This window comes from Coptis chinensis, chromosome 2 (genome assembly GCF_015680905.1).
Source record: "Coptis chinensis isolate HL-2020 chromosome 2, ASM1568090v1, whole genome shotgun sequence".
NCBI lineage: Eukaryota > Viridiplantae > Streptophyta > Magnoliopsida > Ranunculales > Ranunculaceae > Coptis > Coptis chinensis.
The window spans coordinates 58,813,455-58,836,260 of NC_141457.1; the positions used below are offsets into that span (position 1 = coordinate 58,813,455).

The 22,806-nt window shown below is 36.5% G+C and overlaps 1 protein-coding gene and 1 pseudogene across 1 annotated transcript; one reads left to right on the plus strand and one right to left on the minus strand.

The window, feature by feature from the left end:
- Window positions 1–565: 565 nt before the first annotated feature.
- Window positions 566–8,541, plus strand: LOC147516851 (P-loop containing nucleoside triphosphate hydrolases superfamily protein). Its single transcript, XM_086589328.1, has 5 exons — window positions 566–1,348; window positions 3,280–4,508; window positions 4,910–4,949; window positions 7,740–8,124; window positions 8,229–8,541. The coding sequence occupies exons 1-5, from the start codon at window positions 781–783 to the stop codon at window positions 8,278–8,280; spliced, it is 2,274 nt and encodes a 757-aa protein (XP_086445454.1). The 5' UTR covers window positions 566–780; the 3' UTR covers window positions 8,281–8,541.
- Window positions 8,542–19,612: 11,071 nt separating this feature from the next.
- LOC147516852 (exopolygalacturonase-like) lies at window positions 19,613–20,495 on the minus strand (annotated as a pseudogene).
- Window positions 20,496–22,806: the final 2,311 nt, after the last annotated feature.

Here is a 22,806-nt window from a genome sequence, read left to right on the forward strand (position 1 = left end):
TAGAAAGATGTAAAGTAGATAGTGGTAAGGTATATGGACGAGATATGGGGTGGTGGCAAGAAAAGAGGAGTCGTAATATTTTACTATAAGTGAATTGTGTCTATAGGATAGATTTCATTATAAAACAATAATTTGGAGTGTGGTGCAATGGTGCAGAAAATTGACATCGCTTTGCACTCCAAATCAAGTAATTGCATTGAAGATGCTCTGAGTTATGATCTAATACATTCAAATTTGAAAATTTCACTATCTAAACTATAATATGAGTTTGATTTTTAAAAATTGAAAACATAAACTAAAAATTGTTTGTTTTTATAACAGTAGTACAAAAAAAAAAAATAATAATAATAATAAAGAAAATAAAATGGTTTATTACCAACAAATATTAAACTAAAAGAAAAACAAAAAATATGCGTCTATGCTCTAATTGAGGACTTGAGGCTGCTCTGAAAACTTGTAGTATTAAACTATTAATCGGCTCACCCTAGATTAATTTCCTGGATGATGATGATGTCTTCGTTGATGAGACATGTCTACATAAGTACATAGATTGTACTCGCGATAATAAGATTAATTGTGAAATACTTAACTGATCCCAGGCCCATGTAAATAGGCCTCCAATTGCCTAATACACATGGACCAAGTCCAAACGAGAATTTGAGCACCGTTCTCGGTGGTTTAACTAGTGTCCTTCGTCTGCTCCCGCTCACAACTTTCCATCACCAGTCTCATAAACAAAAAGCTAGGGCTTAATTTGTTTATTTGTTAATTAATTTAAATATGTCAAAAAGAAAATTCGGGTTTGAAGGATTCGGAATAAACAGACAACCAACATACAATTTCGAACAAACAAAAAACCCACAACGTCTCTACGTCCCACACGACAATTACGAAGACAACGAATTAGACAACATAGAATACCATGAAGAAGAAGAACAAGTGGACCCACAAACAAATATCCAAGAAGAAGAAGTGGACCCACTTGATGCTTTTATGGAAGGAATACATGAAGAAATGAAAGTGGCCCCACCAGTTGTTAAAAAGATAAAAGAGGATAAATATAGAGATGATATAGAGGATGATCCAGTTGAGAGTTATTTAAGGGCGAAGAAAGATATTGGATTGACTTTAGCTTCTGATGTGTTGCAAGCTGGGTATGGTTCGGATGAGGAGGTTTATGAAGCGGCCAAAGCGGTTGATGCTGGTATTGTTGAGTATGATTCTGATGATAATGTTATTGTTATTGAGAGGAAAAAACAGATTGAACCTATTCCTGCTTTGGATCATAGTGAGATTGATTATGATGGGTTTAATAAGGATTTTTATGAGGAGAGTGCTTCCGTTTCAGGTACGCCTTTTATTTTTATTAGGTTATGTCCTTAATTCTGTGTGTGTGCCTATGTAACCTCGTGTTGTTGTACTGAGAATTCTCCCTCTAACGATCATACTCTTAGGGAGGTATGTAACTCTTAGAAGTTTAATCAACCCCATCACCATTTCAAAAAAAATAAAATAAAAATAAACCCTATTAAAAAGTGATTATAGGGACTTCTGTACACTTCTAGGTACACCCTAACTTATAAAACCTAAAAGGCATTCCTAAAATTAACAGTGGAAACCATTCTCAAAAGTTAGAACTGGAAATTACTAGCAAATTTCTATTTAAATAAACTAGGTACTGTAATGAAAAATTTGGAGAACAGCGAATGGGTGTGCCGTCCCTACATCACTGATCCTCTTGTCAAGTTGATATTCAACACTGAAACCGTGTCAAAATAAACAAGGAGGCCCTTAAACTATCTAAAGTTGATTCTCCTCATTCCCTTGGAAACGATCAGATGGGAGATGTTTGCATTTTATTCCGACTTTGAGGGCCGATATATCACCACAGTGATTAGCACGCATAAGGATCCTTCCCAAGACTTCCACTATGATAATAAAGAAAAATGGAAAAAGTGGGTCACCCTGATGCAAATCCCCTTGAATTCTTGAGAATCTAGCTGGTAAACCTTTTAAGTCTTTAACCATGGCAACGAAGGAAATCAAAGATCACACGTACAGTGTAAGAGTCCAACTGAGACGTCGTGTAAACCTTCAACATTTTCTCCTCGAAACCACCCTTGGATCTTTGGACCTCCTCCTGTCGTTGATAGCTTGATTTGCTGTAAGAGCACCATCTTGGAACTGTATGCATAAAGAAACACCTATTGCTCTTGAGAGGAGAAGACAAAGCCTTGGCTATAATCTTATAAGCAATGCCTTGAAGACAAAGCCTTCAAGTTGTTTATTTATCAACTCCTTGGACATTGAAGTGTTTGTGATTGAGTGAGGAAGGTACGATCCAAGCTATGCTCCAGACAGCAATTAAGATTTTGGTAAACATGCTCATAAGCTTTGCCCTGGATAGTAGACTTAAATCGATTTAAAAATTCAATCGAACCATAAGGACTTGGAGTCTTATCTCTCTCCCAGGATCTAAGGGTAGACAATGCTTGTTATTCAAAAGGTCTCTCCTGTCCAGCCTTGCGCATCTAAAATTTGGCCGAACTCTTGGTTGGTTGGGGTCTATGTTCCAATGTTTTGCAAATCAACTTTGAGAAATAAAACTCTCCTAGTGGATACCTTTTTCTGTCCTCATTTTCTACTTTCTAATGTTGATTTTCGAAAGCTTGTTCTACAACATTCTTTTTGATTGACCATATTATTTTATTTGTCATTTTGCCCAGCCCAGCATATTTTTTTTTTCTAGAGTTAAATAGTTTCTTGAATACTCTAAAAGCGGTTCTCTTTCTCTAATAAATGGGGGTGGCTCATGTTCAGTATTTTAATTTGTATATATCATTAATATAGGATTGCCAGTGTTGACCCAGGTTGTTGGTAATTAATCCCACAACTTTACTGACTGGGTAGCTGGCAGCTTAGCAATTGTCAACTTTGATGATTTGTATGAGCTGGTTGTTACTTAAACTTGTAAGTTAGCCAGGTTGACAGACGCGTTTAAAACTATTTTCTCACGCATCAAGTCCAATGATACACTTTGTTATGGATAAGTGCGAATTTTGAAAAAGTCTTTTTTCAGGTCTACTTCCTAGAAAATTATGTCAGCATACGAAGCACCTTTAGACTGCAATGATATTAGCTGATGCACTTACTATGCGTAATGAGTTTATGGCATGTGATATATTAATCCTTGAATTCTACAAACCATTTTATTTTTCTCAATTTCTTCATACTTTGTCTAAGTCAGTGTTTGTGCTGTGTTTTTTTTCCCTTCTTCAGGAATGAGTGAGCAGGATGTTGCTGAATACCAAAGAAGTCTGGCCATACGTGTTTCAGGTTTTGATGTATCAAGGCCAATCAAGACTTTTGAGGATTGTAGTTTTTCTCCCCAGCTAATGAGTGCTATCAAGAAACAAGGTTATGAAAAGCCAACACCAATACAGTGCCAGGCACTACCAATTGTGCTCTCCGGGATGGATATTATTGGAATTGCAAAGACTGGTTCTGGAAAGACTGCCGCATTTGTTCTTCCCATGATTGTTCATATTATGGACCAGCCTGAAATCGGGAAAGAAGAGGGTCCAATAGGAGTGATATGTGCACCTACTAGAGAGTTAGCTCATCAAATACATTTGGAAACAAAGAAATTTGCAAAACCACATGGGATACGAGTCTCTGCAGTTTATGGTGGAATGTCTAAGCTCGATCAATTCAAAGAACTGAAGGCAGGCTGTGAAATAGTTATTGCTACTCCTGGGAGATTGATAGATATGCTCAAGATGAAGGCGTTGACAATGTCAAGAGCCACATACCTAGTTCTTGATGAGGCTGATCGAATGTTTGACCTGGGTTTTGAACCACAGATAAGGTCCATTGTTGGTCAGATAAGGCCAGACCGTCAGACGTTGCTTTTTTCTGCAACCATGCCACGCAAAATAGAAAAGTTAGCAAGGGAAATTCTCACTGATCCTGTAAGAGTTACAGTGGGTGAGGTGGGAATGGCCAATGAGGATATTACTCAAATTGTTCATGTACTTCCTTCTGATGCTGAGAAAATGCCTTGGCTCCTAGGGAAGCTTCCTGGGTTGATTGATGACGGAGATGTTTTAGTGTTTGCTTCAAAAAAGGCTATTGTGGATGAGATTGAATCCCAGCTGGTTCAGAATGGGTTTAAAGTTGCTGCTCTCCATGGTGATAAAGACCAAGCTTCTAGAATGGAAACTTTGCAGAAATTTAAATCTGGGACATACCATGTACTTGTTGCAACTGATGTTGCTGCTCGGGGGCTTGATATCAAGTCACTTAAGTCGGTTGTGAACTTTGATATCGCCCGAGATATGGATATGCATGTTCATCGTATTGGTAGAACAGGTCGTGCTGGAGATAAAGATGGGACAGCATACACCCTTATCACACAGAAGCAGGCACGCTTTGCTGGTGAATTGGTTACCAGTTTGATTGCTGCTGGTCAGAATGTACCTGCAGAACTGATGGATCTCGCTATGAAGGTTAGTCTTATCTTCTGTTTTTTATTTTTTTATCTGCTGATTTGGTTTGGTACATACATTTGAACTTGCTATCTGTTTCTCCTATGAAGTGTGTTGAATTGATGATAAAACAATTATCAATAGGATTATTTGTCACAGATGATGCATACGTGATTGGCTGAATGGATGCTACCCGTCAGTCAGTCTGGTGGGTCGTATTCACTAGAGTTGCCATTTGGAGTTGTAAAATATCTGTAAATATCTGTGTTAAAAAGGATGCGTGCATTCATCAAAGAGATAATGTTCTGCACAAAACTTTTGCTTGAATCTAGTGTCAGTGCATTTTTTGTACTGTTTCTGTTTGCGTTTTTTTCAATTTTATGCTCCCGTTTTGTCTGACTGACATTTCTTGAAAATTTTAGGATGGGAGATTCAGGTCCAAACGTGATGCAAGAAAATCTGGTATGCTCTTCTATCTACACAATTATTTTTACAGCTGCGAACTGTAGACATTTATCTAACGAATTGTCATCATACTACTGAGAATCAATTATGGTTGCATTATTCTTTTAAAAAGATTATAGAAAGGCTAGGGCGAATGTGATTCAACTCTATCTTTCTTGGCCTATGTTTATGTTCTAGAACAAAAAATATAAAAATGCAAAGTAAACATGGACTATGTGAGAAAGTCATAAGGGTTGAGTAGGTATGTGTTTTTTGTGGTAGGGATATTCTCAAACTACGCGCTGGTGGTTGATAATGACGGGCATGGTGCTCTATATTCAGCCATGTGGGATGACGAAGAATGAAATGAGGCGAAAAAACGTAATTGAATAAATGGAAGAGAGGAGAGGGCTCGTATACACATTGAAGGAGATTTGGGTCCAGTACTTACTAGGTTCACTTTTATTTTCTTTAATAAATTTGTGAAGAAATGCTACGTAAAAATGGATTATTTGATAAAATACTAAGGGTTATTGAGGTACCATATTGGGTATAGCTTTTTTATGTGCTTGGGATCTCAACTTTCGCATTGGCAGTTGATGTTGGGTTAGGATAACAATGGCAGGGTGCTGTAAAAATAAATAAATAAATAAAGGAGAGGGAAAAGGCAAAAGTAACAAGTGGAAGAGGGAGACAGAGGATGGAGATTTAGGTTTTAAAAGTCAAAATTGCATTACTTTGATCATGTGGGGACTCTGGTTGGAGAGGAACTTTGGGTCGATTATTATCCTTGGAGGGGGTCATCATTGCGGCAAAGAGCTAGTTTCCTTTGCCCGTTCTTTTTGGAGTCGTATCTATTGATATCAGTAGTTTCAATGATATTATGATGAGGAGGAAGAAGATATGGTAGATTTAGAATGTTTAGAAGAAGTTGTTGATGAGGAGTTGGAGGGGGATGATACTTGCTAATGGGCTGGAGGTTTAGAATGTTAATAGATTGATTTTTTACTCTTGCAGGGTTTAAAAGAAACCCTAGTTTGAAATTGTATGCATAATGTGTTTGTGTGTCCAACACGGATACGGTAGGACATGGTTTTCTTTGAGAATATGAAGTTTCCATGTTACTAAGGTTAGGTGTGTCATGTGCTCAATTCAGCACGTTTTCATTGATGGTCCATTCTCTAATGGCATCTGGAGATGGTTCATTTCTAACTTCTGTTGTCAGTTGGTCATGGAGGGTCCGTTAGGTAATGTTCTGGAAATGTTCTAACCTCTGCTGGTCTGCCCTGTTGGCCAGCTGATTTGGAAAGTCTGAGTCCTGCTATTTGTTGAGGCATTTGGCTAGAGAGGAATAATAGATTTTTTGAAGACAAGGCTGAACCATTCGAAAGGATTGTGGGCAACTTAAAAAAATTATTGTGGAACTGGGTTTTTGTTTGTCCTTCCATGAACAATGATTTTACATGTAGGCACTATATTTCAAAAATATACTGTGTCGGACACACAGAAACACATTGTATGTAATATGCCTAATTTTTTTATATTTACCCCATGCCAGACACTGCACAGATACAGATACACGTACACGTCAATGTAACTTAGATGAAAAACATTAGGGCCTATGACTTGATGTTTTGTAGGGATAATGTTGTGTGAGACGTTCATTTATGTAATGTGTGACAAGGCGGTGTAAGGAAAGGAAAAGACCCGAATGGGGTTTGGTGCTTCGGTGGTGGTTGGTGGCTCGGGATTTGTGTGACTTGTTGTGATTCTATATATATGTGTGTGTGTATATATTTTAATTTTTGCCTTTATCTTTTTGTGTTTTGCTGTTTGTTGCTTATGTATGGGATTAATTAGTAGGATATTTGGTGTATAGGGGTCTTGGTATCTAGTCCTGGTTCTAGTATAAGCCAGTGGCTGATTCTGTGTGTTGCTGTAATTTCTTAGGTATGTCAATATAATTTAATAGATCAAAACATAAAAAAAGTTTAAAAGTTTTCTCATAATGTACCGAGTTTGTCAACTTTACTCAAGATTGTGTGCGGCACATAGAGAATTAATATTTATTGACCAACGTTAGGAGGTCTTTTGGGATTAGGGGCCCGAAAATTTAATACCTGTCTGTCGTAAAAAAAAAAGTGAGTGTAACACTTTCTTCTTGATTTTCTTCCTCCTCAAAATCCCCCAATCTTTCTCTCAACCAATCACCAAAATCCCACACCCCTTTCTTTTAATTCTTATTCTTCACTTCTTCTTCTTCTCTCCCTTCCTAAAGCCTCGACCTAACATCGGTCTTCACCACCTTCGTGGTTTTCTAGTGTATCTCTTCACTTTTACAAAAATTCTAGTCGAGTCCAAAGTTTACTATCCTATATGGTTTGAATTTGACGATGAAAAGGGACAGTTGTGTTCTTTATTTGGTAAACCGATTCTAACTGAGTTAGAACTTTCGTTCTGGCTGAACTTGGCGGGGTTGAAGTTTAGAGTCAAGACTGAAGACATCATCCCTAAAAGAACCATGTTCATTTAGCATTAAAATTACACGACAGTATGTCCACTTAGCATAAAAAATACTAAAGGTCTTTAAAAGAACCGCCTTGACATAGTTGATAGCCCTGGTAGAATATTTTAGTTTCTATCATTTTTTTTTTATTGGTGCCAATCTATGAGAAGAACACAACCAGTAGAAGTGACTGATTGAGATTATAGTCAGGGTGTATATAATTCTTTTGTATGAAAGACTTGAACCTTATCTAGAAAATTAAAGAGCATTATTTTCAAAAGAGAAGACTGCTGTCATTGCAGGTGGAAAGAAAACTAGAGGGAAGGGGAAGGGAGGCGGTAACAGTGGCCGAGGTGTCCGTGGTGTTGATTTTGGTCTTGGTATTGGTTATAGCCCAGAATCGACAGGTGCACCATCTGCGCCTGTTCAAAGTCGTTCTGCTGCTGTTAGTGCATTGAAGACTGGAATGATGGCACGGTTTAAGAGCAGTTTTGTAGCTGCAACACCTGATTTTCAAAATCAGGGCACAGTTGCTGTTACTAGACCAGTGTTGACTGGCTTTGTTTCTGGTGGTTCAATTGGAGGAGATATAAATCGTGCTCAAATAACTACTTCGAACAATCTTCCTCATACAAGCGTCACTACTCAAAATTCAAGGGAGAACGGAGGTCAGAAGAATGGAGAAAGGTTTGGTTTCTCAATTTGACTCCGCATTACTTTTGAGTGGTCTAAATCACTTTTTCATGCAGCCTTTTATAATACTGAAACAGCTTTATTTCTGTTATTTTCAGTTCCAGAGATAGACCTAGGGAAAGGAGGCGGCCCTCTGGTTGGGATCGTTGATTCACATCAATGTATGAATTCTGATCCAACGCATATGAAGTTTTTACCGTCTGCAACAAGCTTCGGCATGAATGCACAACTACTAGTTAATTGTTGTATTACTGCATAGTGATTGTTTTTTGTGTCATAACCGTCCGAGATAGAATACTTTTTTCAATACAGCTCTCTGTAAGCAACTACTTTTTCAACCTATATTGTTTTGAATACCAAGCCCAGGCTAAAAGTACCGACTTCATCAATAAACAATCTATGTTCAAACTCCGACTGCAAGATGTTGCAACGTACCAGACACGTCGATTAAATACGTTTTATCAATGAAGTAAATAGACTCAGCACACACTTTTTTAATACCACTTTCCGAACGCATGGAAATGCTTGATGTTACTCTGTTCTTGCATAGATCTTAGGGTGTGTTTGTTTAGTGGCAAACCTCTAGTGGGAAAATATTAGATTTGCCAGCATTTTCCCACTAGAGTTTTGCCCGGCTAATTTGTAGTGAGAAAATTTCAATTTGTCAGTGTTTGTTTGCAAAAATTTATAGTGGGAAAAATTAATGAAGGGGAGATAGAGAGATAAAGAGACAAGTGAGAGAGGAGAGCAGATGAAGAGAGAGAGATGAGAGGAGAGCGAGAGAGAGAGGAGATGAGAGCGAGATATTACCTCTTGAGAGCTAGGGCTTGAAAGATCGAGTTGCGGCTGTGAAAGAGAGAGAGGAGATGGTGGCAAATTATTGTTGCCCTAGTGGGAAAATAAGGGGTGGCAAAAGAGTTTAGGGGGGGAGCTGGATTCTATTTTCCCACTTCTAGTGGGAAAATTTCATTTGCCGGCAAATAGTAAATAGTGTTTGCCACTACCCTTAAATGCAGCCAAACACTGGCAAATGGTGCATCTAGTGGGAAAATTTTATTTGCCACCCCCATTTGCCACTAAACAAACACAGCCTTAGCTTAGCCAGCAAGCGCGCATTGTCAGCTAATTGGTGTTCTAAATCGACTGGAGACCTAATGAGCTTATGAGCCTATATGACGAGGGTTATTTGTTATATCTACACTACAAGTATGCAAACCGTACTACATCGGTTTTTTTAAGTCTTGAAACCCGTCCCTCGACCTCGGGATTGATAGTTAGCATGGTTTATTTGGATTCTAATTGTAAATAGTAATTGTATTATATAGGAGAGACTCATCTATTTATTTTTTTAAAACAAAATGGGAGATAATTATGTTATTTAAGTGACATTTGGAAGGTTCTTTTAAATTATCAATAATAAAATAGGACTTGTTTTAATTTCAATGTGGGAAATGGGGGTAATAATTTAATTTAAGTGGCATTAGATAGGTGTTTCTAAATTATTAATAAAAAATGGACCTTGTTCAAATTATATTAATAAAAGTAAGACTTATTATATATTTAGTGAGGAAGGTGTTTCTAAATTAAATAAATAAAGAGATTTTAAATTGCCTACTCCATATTGGTTGGGAAGGGTATTCCGGAAGACCCGGCTATCATATATAGACAAGTATGCAAACCGTGCTAGGCACCGAAGGAAGTGACATTAGGAAGTTTTTTTTCTAAATTCTAAATAAAAGAAGGCTTGTTCTAAATTCAAGGAGGGAAATGGAAAAAAATTAAATAATTTAAGTGACATTAGGGGGGTTCTTCTAAATTATTAATAAAGGGGGGGGGGGGTTTCTAGTTTTTGTGAGGGAGGTGTTTATAAATTAAGCAAGTAGGGAGATTTCAATTTCCTTACTCGATAGTGGAGAGTGGGTTCTAAAAACCTGGCTATCTGTAGAGATATGATAGCTGGGTCTTCCGGAATATCATTCCCAATATCGAGTAGGCAATTTAAAATCTCTTTATTTACTTAATTTAAAAACACCTTCCTCACTAAATTTAGAATAAGCCCCACTTTTATTAATATAATTTGAACAAGGTCTTTTTTTTATTAATAATTTAGAAACGCTTCTCTAATGTCACTTAAATTAAATAATTACCCCCCACTTCCCACATTGAAATTAAAATAAGCCCTATTTTATTATTGATAATTTAAAAGAACCTCCCTAATATTACTTAAATAACATAATTATCTCCCATTTTGTTAAAAATAAATAAATAGATGAGTCTCTCCTATATAATTACAATTACCATTTACAAATTATAATCCAAAGAAACCATGCTAACTATCGATCTCAAGGGACGGGTTTCAAGACTTAAAAAAAACCGATGCGTAGTAAGGTTTGCATACTTGTAGACTATAATAGTCAGCAAACAAGTGGTCCTGAATCCAACATATTGTATATATTAAATATGCAATCTTTATATAGTTTTAAGAAATTCATATCGTGTTAGATTGTATAGGAAAGTATATATACATATGGTTCCGTATCAATTTTGTAACCCTGTTTTGTAATATGTTAAAAATGTTCAAAGGATCCGATTTTTTGTGGAGGTCATATCCATGGTGGGAACATCTTATCTACAAAAATTCAGCCCTTAGAACATTTCCAATGCAAGTCACTATGAGGGGAAATAGGGACTTGTCACCCTTATGGAGCCAAAAACCCTTGCCCAATGTAAGGGTGACAATGAGGGTAGCTTGTAACTCACTGACAATGAGGATAACACTTGCTACGGAGATAGCTGCTGAGTTATGAACTTTGGATGAGATATTTCATTCCGTCCAAATTACAAAACTCACCAGATGGAATCAAACATCCTGTCTCGATATATTTCTTTTTCTCGAGACAGAATAAAATATCCCGTCCGGAGTCCTAACGGCTAGTTTATATCCAACAACGGTCAGAAAGTCAGAACGGTAAAAAATGGTCAAAATTTAAACTTTGGTAAATATATATAACATTTGTTTCATTTTGTTTCATTTCAACTCACACTTCCAACAATCATATTCTTCTTCTTCAAAATCAGTTGAATCTTTCAAATGACATCTCAAGCAACTCAAGCAAAAGCAAAGGAGACATCGGTTCACTTTAGCATGCTCGAAGATCAAGCCCTATGTATTGCTTGGATAAAAATTAGTGAAGACTTTGTTATTGGTGCTTTCCAAAATGCAAAAGGATTTTGGAATCGTGTAACAAACAAGTTCAATGAAACACGTGGGCATGGGTCGGATAGGTCTCCCGATTCAATTTCTGGTAGATGGAAGTATATTTTGAAAATGATGAACAAGTTTGTTGCAATTATGAATGGGGGTGGAGGCTTGAAATGCAAGTGGTACTACAATACAAAGCCGGATAATTATAATTTTGTCAATTTATAAATTTCGTTTATGATGATTATCTTAGTTTAATTATTGTTTTTTTTAGTTGTCCGAGGCAAGGATAACGTACCAACTACAAGAAAAACAGTCTTTTGCACTTGATCATTGCTATATTATACTCAGAGATAATCCAAAGTGGAGTAACATTTTTGAGAAGGTCAAGCCGCCCCACAAAGGGAAAAAGTCGCAAAAGTGATGGTGAAGATTCAACTCCTAATTCACCAAGTGTTGATGGAGTTGAAACGACGGGTTCTAAAGAAATTGAGCGTCCTCTTGGATCAAAGAAGGCCAAGTCCAAGAGGAACCTAGAAAAATCAGTTGGTGTATTGGTGGGTTTTTTTAGACGTTTAGATGATAAATTTGCAAAGGACACAAGTGATATACAAAATTTCATAGAACTTAGGGAAAGGGAGTTTGCAAATAGTTAAAGAGTTGTGGCGGCGAGGGAAGAAAAAAATAGGCTTCAAAAGTTGCAATATGAAGCTAAGATTTTAGCTACCGATACGAGTGTCCTTCATCCCGATACCGCTTTTAAGGTCGAGCAACAACAAGTTGAAATACGTGCTGAATGGGCAAGGGCTAAAGGTAGTTCTAGCTCTAACTAAATTTATGTAATATCTAGTATCTTCTTTTAATTAATGCACTATGTATTTTAATTTAAATGTATTTTTAATTAATACACTATGTATTTTAATTTCAATGTATTTTTAATTAATGCACTATGCATTTTCTTTTCAATGTATGTATAATTAATGAACTATGCACTATGTTTAATTAAACAAGATATTTCATTTCATAGAAATACAATTACCAATAAAATTAAAATACATTGTAATATAGTCAAATACATAGAAAATACATCACATTTTGGAACTTCATAGTTCACTTTTGGAAAAATACAAGTCATACATATTAAAACATAGGAAATACATCACATTTTGGAACTTCATAGTTCACCTTTGGAATTACATATATAAAACACAACTCATATTAAAACATAAAATTAATTCTCTTAGTTCACGTTCATTCACTTTAATTTCCATTTCCCCCTCCTTCTCCCTCTGCATCTGACCAACTTGGATCATAAATTGGTGTTGGTGCTGGTGCATTGTGAATGTTTTCTATACCAGTCCAATTCCACACATGCTCAACTAAGTCCCTTTGAAGATTAGTATGTGTAACTTCATTTCTAATTTTATTTCTTGCTTGAATCATCTGATAGACAAAATGAAAGTCATCGTCTTCCTAGTAGAGCTCGATCAGGTATGCTTTCAGTCCTCATACTTTTCCAATTCCATACTCTAATTTCACGTTCATTCTCAACAATCATATGATGCATTCTAATGCATGCCTTCATTATGACCCCAAGAACAACAACGCTATGACAATACATAGAAGCCTTAATAATATGTCATCTTGCCTATGACAACGCTTTGACAACCATTTTGCCTGCAAAACTCCAAACGTCCTTTCAATATCTTTTCTTGCAGCTTCTTAACACTGACTAAAGACCTTTTCATGAGCATTTGTTAGATAACGAATGGATTGAACAAATGTGCCCCATTTAGGGTAAATACCATCAACAAGATAATATCCCATATCGTAGGTATTACCATTCACATTAAAATTAACAGCAGGAGACTCACCTTTCTTTAATGATTCAAAAACTTGAGAACAATGAAGCACGTTAATATCATTATGCAAACCTGGTAAACCGAAGAAGCAATGCCATATCCAACATTATTTGTCTGCAACTGCTTCAAGCACAAGAGTTGGTTCCTTCTTATACCCTACATGTTGCCCAACCCATCCAGTTGGGCAATTCTTTCACACCTAGTGCATACAGTCGATTGATCCAAATATTTCTGTAAAACCTTTTTCATTATTTTCAGCTAATATCCTAGTCGTGTCTGCCTCAGTTCGCCTTCTCAAGTAATCTTCCTCAAATGCGGTGATTATTGCTTTGCATAAACGCTTCTGAGATTCAGCTGCTGTAGAATCTCCAAGTTGAAAATACTGATCCGTTAAATCAGATGAATAACCAGTTGCTAATTGTTCAACTACAGCTAATCCCTTCTACAACCCAGAGATTGCTTACCGAGCCACTCTATCCACCCTGTCTTGGAAATAGTTGTCAAATGCTGCAACAGATTTCAACATATATGAGAAAAACTCTTTTTGCATCTTGTACTTTTGCCTAAACTTATGAGGAGACCACCTACAAGGTGTTGTGAAATAATCCCTTAGTATAACTTGTTTACGTACATCACCACTATCTCTAAACGTATATGCTCTGCCCAACACAGATCCACCTCGCTTGTTTATATCCACATCTTCAATGACTGTTTGACCTATTAATGCTCCAGCAGTGAATAATAATTGCCTCCTCCTCCTCCTCCTTCGCCTAGCCATTTCATTATGCTCATCTCTTACTCTTTCCATGTAGTCATCTTGAGCATTGTCAACACCAGAAGATGAATTACTACTAGCTGCCCATAAACTTTGGTTGAATACAATTTTATCTTATCTAGACATATTTTTTCAATAGTGATTATCACTTGGTTGGGGGGAAGAAGATGGTTATTGTTTGATCTGGAAGAAGAGAAACGAAATATGTAATAGCTAGATTTTGGTCCACTCTCCAATTGACAACACATTCTATCCAAATGTACTATACCCTCAATAGTACCATCAATAATTTAAATGTACAAAAGGCACCATCAATAATTTCAAAGTATAAAAGCCACAGTGGAAGTGACCTGTTTTCCAGACAGGATGTTTCATTCCGTCTCTGTATACCAGACGGGATGTTTCATTCCATCTCGGTATACTAGATGGAATGAAACATCCCATCTCCGTCTAAACCATACATATTTTCTTTTGCTTGTGGAAGCAAGAAGGAATGAGGAGAACTGGACATTTTTTTTATTTAGAATAAGGATAAAAAAGGAACAGAGTTTAGAACATATTTTTTTGATAAAGCACACTTGAGAACATAACCATAATAAAAATAAATTATAATTTATGATTTTTTTTTAACATAACCTCCTTTGTTTTATTGACATATTCATATACAAAACCTGCCAATATTTTTCTAAATATCTACGATAATAATAATAATAATAAAAATACAAACAACAATCCCAAACGGCATATTACAAGTATCGGCGCACAATTATTACAAACAATAATAATTTAACTACAAATAACTATTGAGACCTCCTCCCCCTACCACAAGCCTGGCTCGAAGAGCTCTCCCCCCTAAGTCGTTGTTGCCTTTCTGGTTCAGCCTGAGGTGTGGCCCTTCCTAACGAAGCAGCTTCCTCCAACTCTTGTACACGTCTCTGAAGCAGCAACGTTCGATCTTGCTTAAGCTGTAAGTACTCAAAACTTTGACGAGAGGACTCCATGAACGACTCACGAATGGCATAAGTCAGAGAGTTGTAGTTAAGAAGCTTTGACCTTACTTCCTCCTAATTAAAACAAATGCATGTTACATATTAAAGTGAATAAAAATAATAAATCATGAATAAATTTAAATCATACTAACCATGGCTAACAACTCAAACTGTTCTGACAAATCTGTGACTAATGCAGCCTTTGCTGGTGGAATAGGTATGCTCATTTCTTGCCCCTGAGAAGTAATCATGCTCTAGTGCCAAAGGTTAGATTCACCAATTATTTGTGGAGTTCTTTGCGGCATCTCAATATCATGAAACACCCTGGGCTGTGACTATGGCAACTCCACTCCTTTTGGGAAATGAATGTCATGCCTCAATGCTTTGGAAGTAACCTCATCAAAGTTGGGGCCCCGGACTAACACACCTAGCAAGGATCCTCGACCAACCCTCTTCCAATACAAATCATAGTCTCCCGTAAAAATGTAAGCTGCTGCGTAAGGCTAATCATTTGGGTTTGCTCTGTAGTGTGCAAGAATTGCAGGAGGAATATCAGAGGTTGTGATATCTATGGGTGGTGGGTAAGGTATAACAATCTCGCCATATACTTGACGCCAACATCGGTCCCCAAGGTACTATGCAGTTATTGACCTTACAAGTATCACTTGTCGCTGAGAAAGAGACCTTGCTTTATGACACATATATGACAATCTATGGTTCTCAATGTTCTTTGGAACATCTGGAATTTCCTCATAAGGGGTCTGAAAGATGAAGGAAGAGGCCCAGGATTGCCAATCAATTCGTGTAGCTCATAAAAACTCAATCTGTTGACGAGTGTTATGAATATTATGAGATAGATCATTATACCCCCTCTGCCTACGATGAAGCCCCCATACTTGAAGACGTGGAATTAGGTCATGATCGAGTCTCTTTTGGTTACAACGACTTCAACACAGGATGCATTACGTGAAAATATTCTTACCACCAATACTAAATCAATAAATTAAATACAATATCAACATAAATATAAACATGCCAACATCAATAACTAGATAAATAAATGAGATAAAACAATAACTTAATAAATGAGACTTATCGGTATAATCCGATTCAAACAATTAAAGCCGCACAAATTGCCTTTAACGGCTTTAGTCTCAACTGTGAGGTCTAGCCAACGGTAAAGGTACGGCAAGATCGATTGGCCCCAGTTAGAATCCCACATCCTCTCTACGTCTAATACAGTGGCCATCCACCCTATACGTAAGAAACTATCATAGTTTCCAAATAGTACCGCAACAACAAAGTAAAGGAGGAAGGCATGTACATATTATTCGATTGACTCAACGCCAATGTGATAGTCCCTCGGCTTCTCCTTAGCCTATTTAAGTATCTTGAAATAAACCAACTCATATTTATACCTCCTCCCTTAAAGTGCTCAGCTGATAATCTAAAAAACTCGTCTTCTTCATCATCTTCTACAATATCAAAACCTTCAAAGAAACTCATTGCAGTAGTAAAAGCCTCCAAATTTTCATCAAAAGGAACGACATCTCCATATATAACCAATAGGGATACTTGTGAGCATGGCAAAATCAAGAGGGGTAATCTCAATCTCACCCCATGGGAAATGGAACGTGTGGGTAGATTGCCACCACCGCTAAACTATCCCAAACAACAATGCTTGATCATTTTGCCCCAAATTTGAATCTAACAAGCTCCCAAATGGTGTGGTGGCTACAATGTTAGTAACCGTGACAAAGTTAGGGTCAGTCTTTGATCTCAAATAATGCCACCATGACACGGCATTTGAAAGTGTGTAACGCACTATCCATAGGTGTATTGCCTAAATTTATTTTACATGCAATACAACAAACTATTCAACACGATATAATTTCAACTCAAATTTTTTTAACGCAATGCAACAAATTCAAACTAATTACTGATATAAACTAACAAAAATAATAATAATTAAAATAAAAAAATTCAAAAACTTACTTGAGACGCTTCCATTCTATTTGCTACTTGTTGGACGGATGTTGATGCTAATGGTGGGTGTTGGTCAACTTCACAATGTGTTGGAAAGTTAAAGTCAAGCTTAATTTCATCCTCCTCATTCATATTTCGAGTCGTTGACGACAATCCTTTTTGCCCCATTTTTTTTTTGTAATTTTGCGTTTTCCAAACTATCTACTACACTCTTTATGTGGTAAGACAGGTGGGGAATCATTGGGGTACTTTGAGTCTGTTAAATTAGACTGATGGGACGAGATATTTCATTCCATCTAGTTATAAAATACCAGACGGGATGTTTCATTCCATTTCAATGGAAAACCATTCAGACAGAATGAAACATTCTGTCCAAAGTTTTAAAGTCACCTCTACATTGGGCAACCCCTCGTAGCTTTTTCACCATAAATGTAGCAAAGAGGGAAATAGTCCTATGTGGAGGTGAAAACTTGTTGCTTGCATTGGGAATGCTCTTAAAATGTTGTAAATGGAACCTACCCCATATATATGACAATATGTTATGTGCTAAATGTGTGGGAGCATGGGGTAGTGGGTAATAATACTTGTTGTAAGTGGGTTGTGGTCATTATGTGTTAGTGGGTAGTTTAGTGGTAGTTGCAAATTAGTATGCAAGTCTTATAAATAGTTGTAACCATGGACTGAATGAGGGATGAGAAGAATATTATTGTAGTTTGCACTTGTGTGTGGATTAGGAGGCCTAAGGCTCCTTAATAAGCCTTAATATTATGTGTTTTCAATACAATCGCTTCAAGATTGTATCAAGTGGTATCAAGAGCTAGGCATGAAACAAAGGGAGGAAAATCTGGAGAAAACCATGGCAAATCTGGCGCACCCGTTTGAGCTTTACGCTGCTTATGGGATCTAGGAAGAAGATTAGTTCTTTCAACCTTTAGGACAAGGTTGTTTTCAAGAGGGGTGGAGTTGTTATATGCTAAATGTGTGGGAGCATGGGTAGTAATACTTGTTGTAAGTGGGTTGTGGTCATTATGTGTTAGTGTGCAGTTGCAAATTAGTATGCAAGTCTTATAAATAGTTGTAACCATGGATTTAATGAGGGATGAGAAGAATATTATTGTAGTTTGCACTTGTGTGTGGATTAGGAGGTCAAAGGCTCCTCAATAAGCCTTAATATTATGTGTTTTCAATACAATCACTTCAAGATTGTTCACAATATCATTGGGGTTCTATACTTCTATATGATACTTTGGTGCCTCATTTTGCTGCTGTTTATCTTTGCCTTATATTGTTCCCTACGCAGCAATCTGTATTTTTGTTTCCTATTACAAGCAATCTGACATATATTATGAATTTCTTAAAATAATTTTGATACAATCAAACTAGATTGTATTAGAAATTAAAATGCAAAAAATGAAAAATGATAGATAGGATGGGATTAATTTAAGAACCCCGTAAACTCCAATTGGTTCTATTGAGGGAACCACCTCCAATTCACACTGTTGTGCAAACAATTACAATAATCAGCTTACCTTCTTTATTAACATACAAGCCTTAAATACAAGTTCATGTAACCATGTAACTTACAACCACTACAAGGAACTGCCCACTACCTTACATCCATTCCCTACCTACAATTACCCGACCACTACTACTAGTCTCATAATAACTAACCCACTAATATTATTAACTTAGATATAATACCTAGATAATAGGAGACACTAACTAACTCAAATTAGATACCATCAATCACATCTGTAACGCATTTCACATAGTTTCAACCCAAGCGCGTTCTCTCAACTTCTATACGCACCAATTCTCTCAATTTCTATATTAAAGTTTTACTCGCAAAAGCCTTTGGTAGTTATTGCAAGAGGGGGGAATTGGTGAATATCCATATGAGAGCCATGATGTTGAATGAACATAAGAAATAACACATATGAAGGGTTTCAATGTAGGTTTTTATGCCCCAGTCTGTTCTTCAGAAGGTAGTTACTTGTATTTGTATCTATTTGTTGCCATTTCAACGCATTAAGCCATGGAATGAAGAATAATGAAGCCTCATGATGCGTCTTTTAAATGTTTGATCCACTATGAATGTTTGTTGTTCATTTTTTTCTTTTTCGATGAAAGTTGTTCATTATTAATTTAAGCAGTATACTTTAGAGTTAAAACAACTTATCCCGCATCTTGAGCTAAGGTTCATGCGGAGACAAGTCCGACACGCTTTTATCTAAGGATCCTTGTCGATGGAGTTGGATGGTGTTTAAATAAAGCATATGATCAGCTAATAGCCGCTATAGATTAATTTCCTGCACTGAGACGTCCAATTTGGACTGAGGTTTTGTCCATCTGTTTTACATTGATCACGAGCTTGTTTTGGCCAGGTGGCAGTGTTGAAGGAAAACAATTATGGAAATTCAAGTAAAAATTAAGTTTCATTATATTTTTTTTGAATATGAATACATGTGGTTATTCTCATTAGTCATGACCACCATTTCTACCTATTCGTATTACCAAACCTTCGATTGAACAACTTTTTTCTTCCCGAGTTGTACCAAAGGTGTTCTTTTAAGACAATGGTACTAAACCATTTCTGTGCCGGAAAAAAGATTACACTCTAGATATTGATTGCAAATATGTGCAACTTTGAAAACAAGCTAGAGAGGCCTTATGAGCAAGGTTGTGGATTTTCCATGCCAGTTTTAGAGATTCCTTTCACGTTGGCACAAGTTGAAGTTGCAGGACCATCTGGAAAAATATATTTGAGATCAATGTTGGCAAGTACTACGTTTTCATACGCCATACTTGAACTGCATACCAAAGTTACTTCGGACTTAGTAGTTGCGGTGCCTCTGATGTTCTTGAAAAGTACATCACTTATCTTTACTTGTGAGGGCTGCAATAGGAAGATTATAGTAACTATGTATGACAATAATTTCAGTTGTTTTGTCATAAATAGCCAATTAGATGGTATGTATGCAAATAAAAAAAAAAATGAACTACCTTAGTTTTAGATCCCTCCCCGCGTAGGCAATACTCTTGATCAATGATAATAGGGTTTTTGACATTGGTCATGATGATGTCTTCAAACGTGAGGTTACTAGCCTTGCTGGGGGGTGACCCTGGCCAAGTCTTAACCCTAATGCCATTATCAGTGCCTATTAATGTACAATTATTTACATAAACCCCGTCAACGTCCTGCTCGTTTGGGTACTTGCCCAAACTTCCCACACTGTAATTGTGGTAGGAACCAATTAATTAACTATAAATATTTTTTATTCAAAAGCTTCACAATCAAATTGAATACCAAGAATTAATTCTAAATAAAATGAATGTTAACGTTACCTGATACCATGCCCTGGTCCACAAATTATTTTGGAGATAAAAATATTGTTGCTGCTTGGTCCGATGGAGATGCAATCATCGCCAACACCAATTGTTGAAGAAGTTATGTTGATCTTTGTAGACTAACTTATGCGAATCCCATCAGTATTTGGGCTTTTGTTTGGGGCTGTGATGTTCACATCTTGCACATGGATGTCATTGCTCATGAAGATGTTCATATGGAACCCCTTACTATTTACCAATGCAATATTGTTAATCGTACCTCCTGAAACTTTGACGATTTTCAGAGACCTCAAATGACATGTAGTTGATAATATAAGTGAACCTTTTTAGGTTAATCTCAAATTTAGTATATATAAATGATAGTTGCAAAACAATATAAGTAAAAGTTGGGGGAGTGCCACTTCTTTGCTATATATAGTGTCTTTCATTGTTTTTGCATTTACTTTCCTGTTATATACCAATTTGGCCGATAATAGCAATAGTTTGTCATTTTACCAAGTTTAATTTTTCTCATAATTTGATGGAAATGACCAATGAGTTGTAAGATATTATGGATATGGTGTTGGTGCACCGATTAGAGATAGAAACAATACTTACAATAAGGCAATTTTTACAGTTTGAACTATGACAACCATCTCATCCATAAGATGCTTCTCCTTGACCATCCAACATTCCAGTACCAGCTCTAGTGATATTAAGAGAAGACAAGTCCTTGAATTCAAGCCAGGTTGCGTCCTTAAAGGCACTCAAATCAGTATGAGCCTTCAATGTTCCCCTGATTTCAACATTTGGAGACTTGTTGCAAGGCCCACAAAACAATACTGGGGCTACTAAGAATTCCCCTCTAGGAACAATGAAAGTTGAATCCCCAGCGTGTTTGCATAAATCAGTTCAGGCTGCTTGAAATGCTTGAAAAAGGATATTAAAAAGCTTGTGTTTTATTTTTGTGATTGAAGTATTGTACTATACATCTTGTTGTCGAACACTCTCGCTGGCTATATTAATTTGAACCATTATTTCAATGATGAGATTTAACACACATTGCTTTGGTAATGTTTATGTGAATTCATGTTTTGTAATAGGCCGGAAGCACAAGTATCCCAAGTAGATAGTCCTACTCTTGTTTTTGGCTTGAAGTGCTAAATAGTCCTACTCCAAACGACATTGCGATTGTTTTTTTATTCGATCGTAATATACTATATAATAACTCACAGATTTGCTATCGGTCTTTGCATCAGCCACAGCTCCGTACTTTGTCACGTCAAAAACTCATTGCGAACCGCTACCTATAGGAGTTGGAGTTGTTGTGGGGGAATCTGCTTCCAAGGGTGGAGCTGTGGTTGGTGAATCAGCTTCCGGGGCAAGAGATGGACCAAACCTTGCATCCGTGAAAGTGTATTTTAAAGAGAAAATAAGCAAACTTGTTAAGCATACATATACAAAATTCTTGTTGAAGGCCATATTTTTTTGTCAAAGTTGAGTTTATAGGGAATATTTTGAAGTGAATCATATATTAACCACAATTTATATTGATCTCCTATACTTAATTTAGAACACTTTGGCTCAAAAACTTTGCTAATTTTTGGAGGGAGTTACGAACTATATTTACCTGACTAACTATTATTATTTGCTTTTGTTGGTAAGTAGGCTAGTATTATCTAGTTGAAACCCTAAACCCTATGCTACCTAACTTAACTAATTTTTTTAGAACACTCTGGCTCAAAAACTTCACTAAATTTTGGAGAGAGTTATGAACTATATATATTTACCTAACCAACTGTTATTGTTTGCTTTGGTTGGTAGGTGGGCTAGTTTTATCTAGTTGTTACATATCAATATATATTTTGTTACCTATCTTAACTAATTTTTTTTCTGCCCAATTGAGTATATACCCAAAACAAAAATCAAGGAAAAAGAAGTATTGACAACGTCAATATCATATGATTTGCTTGGATATTGCTGAATTAATAATGATTTAAAAATATTCTTGAGATTGTATGAGAGTTTAAATTACTTGGATTGTAGTTTATATATTAATCTTATTAGTTTTTTTTCCAAATAAGCTAGGGTTAGGCAGACCCCCACCTGTATTGCTTCAATGTTTCCTTACATAAACTTTTCCACTTGCATCCTCATTTACAATGTTTTGTAAAACAAAATCTAAAGGATTAGCAAAGTGTACAATATTCAACTCATGATTATGGACTAATCCAGCAAGGTAATCAACTACCTTATTCACTTCCCTAAAGACATGTGAAAAGGTTATGCAACTAAAAGTAACCTTTTTCCTTTCAAATAGCAGCCAGCACATTTCTGCAGTACCATGACGGTTTCTCTAACTTGTTAATAGCATTAATAACTCTCATGGAATCTGATTCCACTTCTACCTCAGTAAATCCTTCAAGTACACATCTCTCCAAACACACATCAATAGCCTTTAGTTCTTGGAAAATCACTGATCTATGACCTCCACCGCCACTAAAAGCTGCAACAACTATACCTTCTTTGTTTCTC